Source organism: Podarcis tiliguerta, assembly GCF_965153285.1.
Source record: "Podarcis tiliguerta genome assembly, chromosome: 11".
NCBI classification, from domain to species: domain Eukaryota; kingdom Metazoa; phylum Chordata; class Lepidosauria; order Squamata; family Lacertidae; genus Podarcis; species Podarcis tiliguerta.
Genome location: NC_139544.1, coordinates 2,040,511 through 2,053,240, shown reverse-complemented (window position 1 = coordinate 2,053,240; position 12,730 = coordinate 2,040,511). Strand labels below are relative to the sequence as shown.

The 12,730-nt window shown below is 43.8% G+C and overlaps 1 protein-coding gene across 3 annotated transcripts in view; it reads right to left on the bottom strand.

Moving 5' to 3' along the window:
- Positions 1-1,178, bottom strand: part of TMC1 (transmembrane channel like 1) — a 65,427-nt gene extending 64,249 nt beyond the window's left edge. For 2 of the 3 annotated variants that reach the window (XM_083403377.1, XM_083403375.1), the window contains exon 1: positions 438-1,178. Coding sequence is in view for 2 of the 3 variants with exons in the window: in XM_083403375.1 (XP_083259501.1) it covers positions 438-477 (40 nt within the window). In the remaining variant the exon portion in view is untranslated. The remainder of the gene's footprint in view (positions 1-437) is intronic. The other variant, XM_083403374.1, reaches the window with a different exon arrangement.
- Between the last annotated feature and the right edge of the window lie 11,552 nt (positions 1,179-12,730).

The window sequence follows — 12,730 nt, the reverse complement described above, 5'->3', positions numbered from 1 at the left end:
TGGTCCCAGCAGCAATATCTTGGGGAAACTGTTAAGTTTTCTCCTCATGACTGACAATTTAAGTCACATGCAGAAATGTAGATATTGTATTCAGGTCCTATAAGTGGGAAAGTAGGCATCTGCCTCAAGTGAGCCAAAAATTTGTTTTCTTACTATTATTCTTTCTCTTTCTTAGTTGTGGTTCAAAAACAGAGATTGCCAACACAGAGTTTTGATTTACAAGTTAGTATCAAGTTAATAGCTAGGCTGCTGAAACGAAAGGAAGAAGCTAAGAGCAAATGAAATGAGAGCAAATTTCAGAGACAATGCAGACGTCCCCCCGCAGACGGACGCACGCACACTCCAGACTGATGTTGGGAGGGAGTTTCAGCTATAAACACTAGAATTATGCACCTAAAGGATGCTGGAATAAGATGTATAATTAAAATTGCCATTACCATTCCTTGGTGAGGCAGTTGGCTTTTCACTTCTAGGCATCCTGGCTGTATTTCACAGGGCTCTTGGAGCTGCTACCTGCCGAGGCAATTACCAGGATAAGTAGTTTGAGATAAAGTATCCAGCACATCAACATACTTATGTCTGTCGGCGAAAGGGTGCCGGTGGCGTTTCATTCTCTGAAACATAAGAAGGTACTAATTTCCTGAGTCATTCATTTTTCATGAATGTTTGGTTTGCCATTTAGGGGTAGTGTAGAAGAGTCAATTGGTTTGGAGGGTATGTCTTGCCCTGTCCCCCCGACCTTTCTAGCAGAGTGGGAAGAAAACTTCTTACAGAACCACAAATCTCACTGGAAGTTGGCACACAAGGCTGAACCATATTATATTGCTAAAGTGTTTATTTCTACAAGAGAGGTCTAGCCATTGACCCGACAGAACACAGAGACACATTAAAGTGAAAGCTAGGAGTACAATTCACCCAAGGATTTAGAGCCATTTTGAGAATGGCTGTTCCAGTGCAATGTCACAAACCCAGGACAGGGAAGGGCATAGATCAGCGGTAGAGCATCTGCTTAGAGAGAGAAGGTTCTGGGTTCAATCTCCAGCAAGTCAGGAAACTTCAGCAGGTACAGATTTTCTCAGCCTTGCAGAGCAATCTGTGCGGGCCAAATTTCCCTCTTCTATATAAATGTTAAAGCTAGAGGATCCCTGTCCTCCTTCCCTTCTGATTCCCCTTGCTTTCACGGGAGGCTGCACGGGAGACTCACACCAAGATGAATGTGCAGGGACTGCCCCATTCATTCCTACAATGTTAGACCATTGCAACTTGATATAGTACCACTCTGGTGTCTTCTGAAAACCAATCAGAAAAGGGGGCAGGCTCCATACCCCCGCCCATACACATGATGCAGTCTAAGTCTGTGTGGGTGTCTATGAAAGTAAACAAAGAGTATCAGTTTTTGAGCAAGACATACAGAAAGAGTCTGACAGCTGACTTTGGGGATCTGCAAGATCTGGAAAGGGACCTTTCCACCACCCATCCAGGAGTGGGTGTGGGGCAATGAATTTTGGCTGTCCACTGGTGTTTTTAAGCTGTCTGCCTCCTCTTATGTGCAACCAGTATATTTGTAAATAAACTCAATTACAAAACAGAACACCATAAACCTCAGTGACTTACTTAGAAGATATAATATTCATCAAGGTGCCGTGTCCCCTTTTCACCCAAAGTCCTACCGTCTCTTAGGACTGCAGTGGGGCCTGTGGGCTACTGGTGCCCCATGGAGCACACATTGGGAACCCCTGCGATACAGAATCTTACAGGAAAGAGGGACTTCAAGAGGGGAGGGAATTTTGGTGAAAAACGAAGTGGGGCACCCCTCACCTTCCATTTGTCAAATACCATGTCTTACCAGAGGCTGCTTTTTTCAAACCTCCATTTTCCTCTTTGCCCCACCCCGCCCCTCAATTTTTTTACTTATTTCCACTTCTAGGTCCCAGCTTCCATGCCAGGTCTACTGCCATTGGGCAAAATGCCCCCTCGTTTCCTCTGCCTCCTGCCCCAATGCCATGCAAATCCAGCATTGTGTTGCAGCATTACAAAGCCTCCAATGAGGGCTGTATGATGGCAGCCTTACATTTTAAAATAGGAAAATGTCTTCTCTCATTCCAAATAATCTGAGCTCATGGAATTTCACAGTCGTTGGAGAAGTGGGAACAGCAGAACAAACAGTTATGTTTTACTTCCTATCAAATATTGGACTTCATGCACCAACAACCCCACATCTTTTCCTAATAATAAAATCATTTTTAAATAACAATGATCCCTAAACCCTCTTCCTTTCTGCTATGATGAATGTAAACAACAACAAAATCTTTCTTTTTGAGGTTGAGGGGAGGAAAACACTTTTCCTTTTTTGATCAATCCAGTCCTAAAACACAATAATTTCATCTCATGTTACATCCTTTCTGATATGTACTGAGCTGAATCCTAGAACAATAGGATCTAGAATGCTGTAGTCTGATTGGTCCACAGGAGCCACCCAATTCAGCTCCAGGTGGAAGTGAATCAGCGACCTGATTGGCCTGCAGGAGCAGCCAATCAGGCTTCTGGAGGAAGTAAATTCACAACCTGATTGACCTACAGGAGCAGCCTGGAATTAGCCAATCAAGTGGCGCCCGTTGTGTAAATAATGTATATATAGTTAGACGTTTGGGGGAAAGTTTCATTCATTGCTACTATGAGCTGAATAAAGAGCATGAAATTCACATTCGACTCCAAGTATATGTCACTTTCAAATTCTTTCGAGAAGATTTCATCCCCTTTGGTCAAAAACTCTTATTGGTTCAGATTTGGTAACAGCAGTGTTGAAAGAGCTGTTAGCTGTTTCTTAAGATGTGCTCACACACACATATGAGGTAACTGCTGGTTGACCAACCAAACCCAAAGTGTACTCATAAATGGTTCCTCAGTGTCCTGGGGAAAAGTGACAAGTGGGATGCTGCAGGATTCTGTCCTGGCCCCCCTTTTGTTTAAGGTCTTTATAAACAACTAGGATTAAATCAAATTTGCAGATGACACCAAACTGGGAGGCGTAGCTAATGCCACAGAATACAGAATCAACATTAAAAATGACCTTAACAGATTGGAGAACTGGGTGCAAGCTAACAAAATGAATTTCAACAGGGACAATGTAAGATTCTGCACTTAGGCAGGAAGAACCAGATGCACAAATATAGGATGGGGGACAACTGGCTTACTAGCAGTAGGAGCTGTTCAACAGTCGGTGTTGTGAACTCTCCTTCCTTGGAGGTTTTTAAGCAGAGGTTGGATAGGCATTTGCCAGGGATGATTTAGTGGAGATTCCTGCATTGCAGAGGGTTGGACTAGATGACCCTTGGGAATCCCTTCCAACTCTACAATTCTATGATTCTATTTAATAATGTCAAGTTTCTGTACCTGTGTACACTAACGGTTGAGTTGTAAACTTGTAGAGTTATTCAGGTGTGGAGTCTGTGTACTGAAGTACATAGTAGTTGAGCTATGCATATTGTACATATTGTACCTGTGTTTGGTGTAACATGAACAAGTCTTGAGACTCAACTGAGAATCAAGGTTCTACATTAGATGACAGATATGGTATTTATTTGTTTCTTTCAGAAGTGCTCAAAAAAACCAAAAACAGCAAAGGTACAAATATGAATCCCAACTTCTTTTTAAATTCATACCAGCAGCATACAATTGTGAAAACAGAATGGCTTTTCACTTAAACTGGCAACCCAAGCAGAATATATTTGTTATGCCATGGTAGCAAGAAATGAAACCCTCAATCTTGGAGCTGCCAGCTAACCAGGGGAAAAAATCCCAGCCTCGTCTGCTCTTGTGCCCTTAAGAGCACCTTGAACTGCAGAAGCAGGTTCTCACGACATGAAGATTGACATTTATCACCTGCTAATTTCTGCTCAATAACCAATTTATTAATCTCAAAGAAGCTAGATCCAATCAGAAGGCGGAGGGAGTTTTGTTCCCAACTGTGAGGCCAGATTAGGGAGGAAGCAATGGGAGCATAATCTTGAAGAGGAGCTGCAGAAGAATGAGAGGAGGGGAGTTCTGGTGCAGTCATGGATGGGGCCTGGGAGAATGAAGGCCAGATTGGGCCCATCAACAGGAGATCCCCATGCCTGGCTGCCAGCTTAGTGAAATGTCACAAATAGGCTGGGAGCATTCAGAGATTCCTTTGCCCACATATGTACACTGAGCGCATGGTAGGGGGCAAGGCCCCCTGGCCACACCATTCCCAATGCCAATGTGCTCACCAGCCACATACACCCCCCAGTGGAGCGTAGGAATGAAAAAAGCTGCCTTAGACCAAGTCACAGCACTGGCCTATCAGCTCAGTAATGTGTGCACTGGCTGGCAGCAGCTCTCTAGGGTTCCAGACAAGAGCCTTTTCTCAAGCCAACTTGGAGGCGCCAGGGATTGAACCCAGGACCTTCTGCCTGCAAAGCAGGCGCTCAGCCACTGAGCTGTCGCTGAGAAAGGACTCAGTGTGCACCTGGGTCACAGAAGGTCGTTCTTCATTCTGTAGGCACAATCACCAGGGCAGCAGGGCAAGCAGACATGTCATCTTCAGAAATGAGGCTAGCAGGCTGCTCCCATCGCTCCCTCATGCAGAGGAGATCTCCTACAGGCACACACACAAATCTCATTTGGGGATCAGACCAGCACAAGAACTTGTCCTGCTCTGAATGCATCACTTGATCTCTTGTCACTGGATCACTCAGCACTTTGTGAGACACAGCCAAATGTATCAACTGACTCATTTGGGCTTGAGGTAGTATGAAGGTTGTCTCTGAGACATTTGATCTCTGGTGGCTTTTTCACACATGCAGATCCACTGCTTGATGCTACAGCTGCCAAAGGATGAGCATGGAACCAGCTCTAAGCCTGTATCTCCCTGCATTTCCCTCACTACACGATACACATCAGCTCATTCATCAGCCCCTGGAATTAGGGAAGAAGCTTTTCAGATGAGAGGGCGTGGCAAGCTGCTAGTCAACCACGTTTCTCAGTAAAGGTCTGTTGTTCTACAGCATACAGCACACCACGAATGCCTACTTGGTCCATTTGTTCCTTCGTAGGATTTCTATTCTACTATTCTTTCAGTCCCCACAGTGGCTTTCAAATACAGTACAGGACAATAACATGCTAGTAATAAAGCAGATAAAAATGATGAGAGCAGCAAAAGCAGTCAGTAATAGCTAAAAGCAGCACAAATAAACACATAAAGCAGTATAGATAGACAGCAGCAAGAAGCAAATCAATATTGTGATTAAGGACTGATGTAGAAATTGGGGTTTGGCTTTTGCTGTCCAACTCCCCATGGGACTCTGAGTCCCCTAAATCCATGACCAGTCAGAGAAGAATGGATGGAGGCAGGATCCAGTGGAAAGCAAGGCAAATACAGTGGTACCACCGGTTGCGGCCAGGATCTGTTCCGGAGCTCCAGTCGGATCCTGAGATTTCTGCAACTGGAGGGACTGTTTCTGCGCATGTGTGCAGTGTGGCAGAATGTTTCTGTGCATGTGCATGTGGCAAAACCCAGAAAAATACTTCCGGGTTTGCTGCGCTCTCATCCTGAAGGATACACAACCGGAGGTGTGCATATCCAGAGGTACCACTGTATTTATTTTTCTGTTGCAACAGAGTTCCCTCCCCTCTTTCCAAGAAGGAGAGACCCTGAACAAAAGTGTGCAGGAACTTTTAAAGACTTTTGACATTGGCCAACCCCCTTAGGCAAAGACCACCCCAAAATCATCATACATGCATCATAGGAGGCAGTCTACTGCAGAAATCATGTCCGCCAGAATACTGGTCACTGATTGCATTATCTGGACAGCCTGGCCATTCTTTGGTGATGGATAATACTTCAGTTCCTGAATCCAGGTCACAGCCTCACTCTATTCAAACACAGATACACCCTTAAGACAGCATTTGTAAGCAAAAAGACAATGAGGAGGCTTTCCCCATTTGCCTCCCTTACTGCAGAGGAATATTTGAGGTCATTGGGAGAGTCAAAACAGCTTCAGGATTGCTCTCCTGTACTATTTCAGACACATTGTTTATATCTTTAGATATGTGTGCATTTATGAATATTTATTATATATTTGAGACCTTAAAATTCTTATAACAGACCTCAGGTGAACATGACAGACTAAAAGAAAGTAGGGATAATGCCAGATGAATAATCCTGGTGTAGCCAGAGGGATGTTGCAGAAAAGCTTCTCTACACAATCTCTGGAGACTGGGGTGTCCAGGGACCAGAGGCGGAGCTTCATGCTCCAGCACCGGGGGGGGGGGGGGGGAGGGAGAGAGCAGGCGGGGCAGGGCTGGCGTGCATCCCAGGGGCATGGTGCGCCTCCTGCAGGGGCGCGGTGCCCAGCACGGGCAGGGTGGCAGCCGCGATGGCACCCCAGCATGATTGCGCTGCCGCCACCGGCGCACTCCCCCCGCACTCCTCTTCCTCTGCCAGGGACAGGACTCAGTGAAGACTTTAGAGTAACCCCCTAATTTGCTGATTACAAATGGAAGAAGGAAAGTGACCCTAAGGAAATATAAGATGTGTTTATTTTTCCTTTAGGCCACTTGTTTTGCTGGTTGCAAAAGGAGTAACATGGGGAAAGGACCTTTGATAGCTGCTAAGCTGACAGGGGAAAAAAGATTAATATCATTAATAAAATGAATAATACAATGATTAATATCATTAATTAAACACTCTTCTGGAAAAAGAAAAAGAAACAACAGGTGGTCCCTATGAGCCTCAGAACTGCTAAATGAATGTCATTTTTTCAGTTACAGGTGGTTGGGATATCCCCATGTTGTCAATGTTCCTATGGATGTGTACCAGAAATTTCCAAGAATTGCTGTACAGCCAAATGAGGCGTGTGTGCCGGCCGAATGCAAGGCTCTTATTTCATAAGAGGAATGTGCTTCACCTCCTGTGATCTCTGCTGATGGCATTGGACGGAGGAAGAGTGTAACGGGATGCATGTTTCACTGCTTCCAGCAGGTGGTGATAAATAGCATTCATTGCTCATAGTTCAGGATTAAAACAAACAAAATGTTTTATAGTGTAATGCAATTTACTGCAACCTGATGTTTGCTGTGAAAACACTGACTTGGGGAAATACCAAGCATGGCAGTGGCTAAGAAATACCCTCAATTCTTTTTAAATTCATTACTCATTTTAAGCAGAGCCGTAGGTGGGATGGGGGTGTCTAGACAGGCTTACTGCCCCAGATGAAGCCCCCAAAGGAGCGCCACTGAGGCTCCCAGCATGTCTGGGCTTCAGCCGGGGAGAAAGATGAAAAAGTGAATGGCAACTGGTTTTTGTTTTAAATATTATTATTATTATTATTATTATTATTATTATTATTATTTCTAAAAGAACCTACAAAAGAGAACCATAAAACAAATATAAAACAGATCAAAAACATGAGAAACAAAAGCAGTTATCGTAGCAACAGTAAAAATACAAAAAGCAGTAAACATAAATTCAGCCCAGGATTTCCTCACCAAGCTGAAGAAGGCTCATTTACAACGCAATGCAGGGAGAGTTGGAAAATCTGGAGAGGCTGCGTGGCTCTCCCAGTGAAGCAGAAGACGGGGTCCCCTGTGGGCAGGGCCGTCTTTATCTGGGGTGCAAGGGGTGCTGAATTCTGGGGGGAGCCTTAGATGCCAAAGACGTGCTGCGCCAGCAGCGGCGCTGGTCATTCATAACAGTGGCACTTGTCACACTCAGCGACGGCGCTTGTCATTCTCAATGGCGCCATGCACACAAAATTACCTTTTACATCAAAATATTATGTTACGTATTGTATTGAGCTGCTATGCGGCAGCGGGGTCAGAGGCACCTTTGACATGACTGATGTTTCTCCTAAGTAGGTTCCTAAACAATACTTATCAGTTTAAGTGTGGTGGTGTTGTATACTTCAGTATAAGTGTGTTGTAAATAAATGAGCAAATAAAAAAGTTTGTTGCTTTTTCCTCCTTTCGTAAACAAGAGATAAGGCATAAGCGTTGTGTCTGACATAATAATAATAATAAATAATATAATAAAAGCTAATTTGTGGGCTAAATTAAATTTGGGAGCACTGGGCAGATCTTTGCACCCCGGCGACGCATATGCTAAAGACAGCCCTGCCTGTGGGTTATTGCTACTGTGTGAGAAGGAAATTCTGGAGGGAAGCTGAAGAGAATCAGTTGGATTAGATGATCCTTGGGGTCCCTTCCATGATTCTCTGATCCATTCATAACTTTGAATGTGTTTAAATAGCTAAGGTTGATTCATTTTACAGACTATACACGATCTACGCACAGGAAAGAAAGGGGCGTGTGAGCATTTTTCCTGCCAGAGGCAGATCTCTGGCAAGCTCTGGTCAGCCGGTTGCATCAAGATTGTAATGGAAGGGCACTTTAGACTTGCAAAAAGCATTTCTTCACCGTACATGGAAGCTAAAATGACTAGAAAATTATCATTGAAATGAGTAACCAAACAAAAATAAAATTGAAAGGAATCTTGTTGAAGTTTACTCAGGAGCAAATTTCCACGTCAAAACTCCTTGAAAGGGTTTCCACAGAACGAAGAAGAGGGGTGAGTGGCAAAAGCCTTAAATGGGGAGGGAAAACATTTTAAAAGAAAACCAGAGGGTCTTGGCTGATCTTATGGAAATGCAGTATTTTAATGATCCTGTGACCAAATAAATCCAATTCAAAACCTGACCTCAGATAGACAATTGCTGCACATGGAAGTTCTACTTTTAAGAAACAACTTGCTTTTACTGGAAGGGGTGCTCATTTTCCCTTTGGTCATACAGTCATAATACTTCTTAGGATTCCTTTGTATTCAAGGATAGATTGCCTACTTTTTATGCCCTTTACAAATAAATGTGATGGGGTGTGGGTGTGTGTGCATGCGCGCACACGTGCTGTAGCACCCTGCTTGTGGTTAACGCTTAGCTGGAATGAAATATTCAACCCACAAAAAGACTTAAGTTGTCACCTTTTGAGCTCCTGTACGGGAGGCCACCCTCCTTTGTTCAGGATATTCCAGCTGACCTCAAACAAATAGGAGTCCATGTGGTGGTGGGGTGCCAATCTGGGTCTTTGACCTGGGTAACAGAAAGCCTAGTTTTGCCCCTGATTTTAGGGCTGAATATTTTTTAAACGTCTTGCCTCCGGCCTTGCTCTTCTGTTCATGGAAGGGTTCCTGATTCAGCAGCAGAGATCTCTGCTAAGGAGGGGGGGGGAGAGGAGGTGATTTTTGCCAATTCCACGCCCTCCCCCATGCTGCCACAGGCCCGTCTAACCAAGATGGTGGGTGGTTTAGCAGTGATGGCAGCCAGGAGTAGCAGCGGAGGCCGGAACTAAGGTTGGCAGCAGAGAGCCTCGGTTTTGGCTTCTCTCCATTTCTCCATCTTAAATTCAGTTCTCCATATTTACACCTCAGTTTGCTCCCCCAAAAAGAAAAGTCCTTATGAAAACTGATAGGCATTTCCATGCAAATTCTCCTAACAAATGCACTTTGGTATGTAGTGTCCTCTTACACATTTTTGCAAAGCAATTCCACCTAATACATTTTTTTGTATATTTTCACTGTCATATGTATGTTATGCATGCTTTACCATAGCCTATGTAATTTTGTCCATGTTATCTGGCTGGAGAATTACACTGCAAACTTCAGAGAGTATGAATTTTGAAGGATGGATATAGTTCTTTTGTGTGTTGTTTGGAAATATGTGAATTAAATGAATCTGATTCCTCCCCTTCTCTGGCTGGCAGTGGCCTTTCTGTGGTGTTGGGGTTTTGGTTGGACACCAACCCCAACCCTGGCTCTGAAAGCAAAGCTAATGCTCACTACCCTTAATCTTCTGTGAGTTGGGAACTGTGACCATTCACTTTCTCATGCAATCTGTTTGCTCCAAAAAAAACCCCCACTTTTTTTAAGGAAAGAAGATGCACCCCATGACTACACCATGTTGGAAACAGAAAGATGGCTGTTTCCCTGGGCTCCCCCCAACAGCAAATTAGGATAAGGAACTATTGCCATCACAATGGGGTTTGTGGGAAGAAGCTCATCCTCTTCTTCCACTTCCATGTTTTACTGGTCTGCTTCTATATGTTTAAAGCACCCTGACATGCAAAAATTAAGCCAGTAAAGGGTTTCATGTTTTGATTTAAAAAAAAAAAATGCTATAATAATAATCGGGGCTTCTAATATCTATGGAATTTCTCTCGGCATCACTGAATATTTCCATAGTATTTGTCTCCTACGCTTTGCTGATTCATCCTCCTCTTCTCTCCCGTGCTTCGCTGCTAATGCTTCAGGCACTGATGAGGTAAACCAAGAGGTTAGCTGGCAATGCTCTGAAACAGAGCTGTGGTGCTAACTGCTGCTGTGGCAATGGAATGAAACTCCAGTTTGTAGCACGGATGCCTTCCGGGTACAGCTGAGGGTTTCGTTTCAAACTCAGGCGCCCATCTGATTCCTTGTGAGGAGAACATGCATTCAAGGTCACATCTCCTTGAGGGTGTTTTCTTTCTCCTGCTCATTTGGTTATATTCTGAAATGGTTAAATAAGCACCGTGGAGATTTATTACCACTAAGCTGTGAAACTTGAGAAGTGCAGGTTCCCAGAATTGCAGTGCACATGATCTCTGGCTATGTGGACTCAGGTAAACCCTCGTGAACTTTAACCACCTCAAAACAGCCCCCAACTAATAAAATCTCTTCATTATTATCTCAAGGAAAACCCAGAACTTTCCCTTCATCTTAGTCACATTAAACCAGCCCCAGTTTAAATTGCTGGAGTTTAGTTCTCTGCGGAAGATCCAGTTTCAGACAGTCCTTCTCAGATGTGCTTGCAACACCTCATCTGAAAAGCAAAACAAACAAAATGTACGGTTGTGAAGCTGTGGTGTAAAGTCTAGCACTGCAGTATTGTTGAAAGGTCTCTCCAACATCTGTTTTATAGTTATTAAAAACAAAACATTGGGCTGTCTCCATCCAGGCTGTGAGGTAGTTAAGGTGGAGATTCTGATCAGCGTCCTTAATGCAAGATGCTGTTCTGTTGCTCTCTGGATGGATTTCAATAAGTAAGAAGGTCTAACGTCTCACGTTTCTCCCCTCCGAGGCGTCAGAGGAATGGATGATACTGAAAGGTGTCTGAAGACACAACAGTCAATCATAACATTAAGTTGAGCCAAGTGGGAGGAAAGACACTGTCCTATCAAGGCCCATCAAACCATGTCAAAAAATAAATAATAAAAATAGGCATGTAAGATCAGAAGATAAACAGGAGCACGGTGATCGGTGAAGGGTTTCTGCACTTATAAAGGATGCTGAGAGAGTGGCTATATAGAACACTCATTTGCTTTTTCATCACATTTAAGGTGTGGAGTGGAGTTATTTGGGTGTGGGGTGAGGTTGAGACTAATCCAGAGTGGCTCGAGCCGCCCAGAGTGGCTGGGGAAGCCCAGCCAGATGGGCAGAGTATAAATAATAAATTATTATTATTATTATTATTATTATTATTTTATTAGATGGTGGCCCCCTTGATAAGGGCACAGGGCTTGAGCTACGTTCAATTTTTGACGCTCGGTATGTTGTTAGGCACACACAGCACACCAACCTATTTCCAAATGTTCCAGTGCCCTCTTTCCTAGGCAAAGTGGTGGCGTGAGTGTGAACATGGCATCTATACTTGGCAAAGCAGCAGGTTTGTCCTGAACATGACCACACCTTCCATTCTGAGGAAAATCTTGCATTGCACCTTATTTTGTATTCCCCACCCCCACCCCTGCCGCCATACACACATACCAACAACCACTTTGAAAGTGAGCATGGCGAGTGACTGAGTGGGTGGAGGTCAAGCTGGTATTTAAACTTGAATGTAAAATTGTGTTCTGAATGTGTGTACAAAATTTCATTCTGATATTTCTGTGTCCAGGGCCATTTTCGCCTTGCAAACTGACAAATTCAGAAAAATAATACTAAGTGGACCAATACTCATGGCCAAAGTCCAGATAAAAACTATGAAAACTGCATCAAAAATAACCCTCCATCAGAAATTACATTATAAACTGCCCCCTGAGAAGAATGCAGGGGAGGAAGGTGCAGTCCCTGGTTCAGATCCTGGGCAGACCAATTTCATCTAAAATGTGACAGGTGGAATTGGTTTTTTTGATTGTTGGTTTGGGGTGCTTGTTCAGTGGCCTGTGGGCAATGCAGTGTCCAGACGCCCAGCTATACTTGGAGCCTCAGCTGCTTGTGTTACCTGTAACAGCTGTCTGTAATAGGGAGAGGTATGAAAACAACAGAGCCATCTGTACACTTAGCCCTTTGTAAATATTGATATTCACAATTAGGATAGACAACGTAAGCTTTGCAAGACCGTTGTGCTAGATCATCTCAGACCTCTTGAAAACAGCTCAGCTATTCTGCAGATTAAATGCTATATACTCAACAAAACCTGTGTTGCCGGAAACAGTTGTCAGTCAGTCCACCTTTAGACTTAGTGTACGGCAACATGAAATGTCTTAACATTCTTGTTTTTAACACTGCTTTATGAATGTGAATCTGAATCAGTCAACATATTTTAACACCTGGCCTCATTTTATTGGCTTTGCTTTCAACATCAGTTTGGAGGGTGGGAATATTTTGCCATGAGAAGAAGCCTAATTTTAATTTGTTTGGATTTTCAGTGGCTGGCAGGTATGTTCTTTAGTCAGATGATTT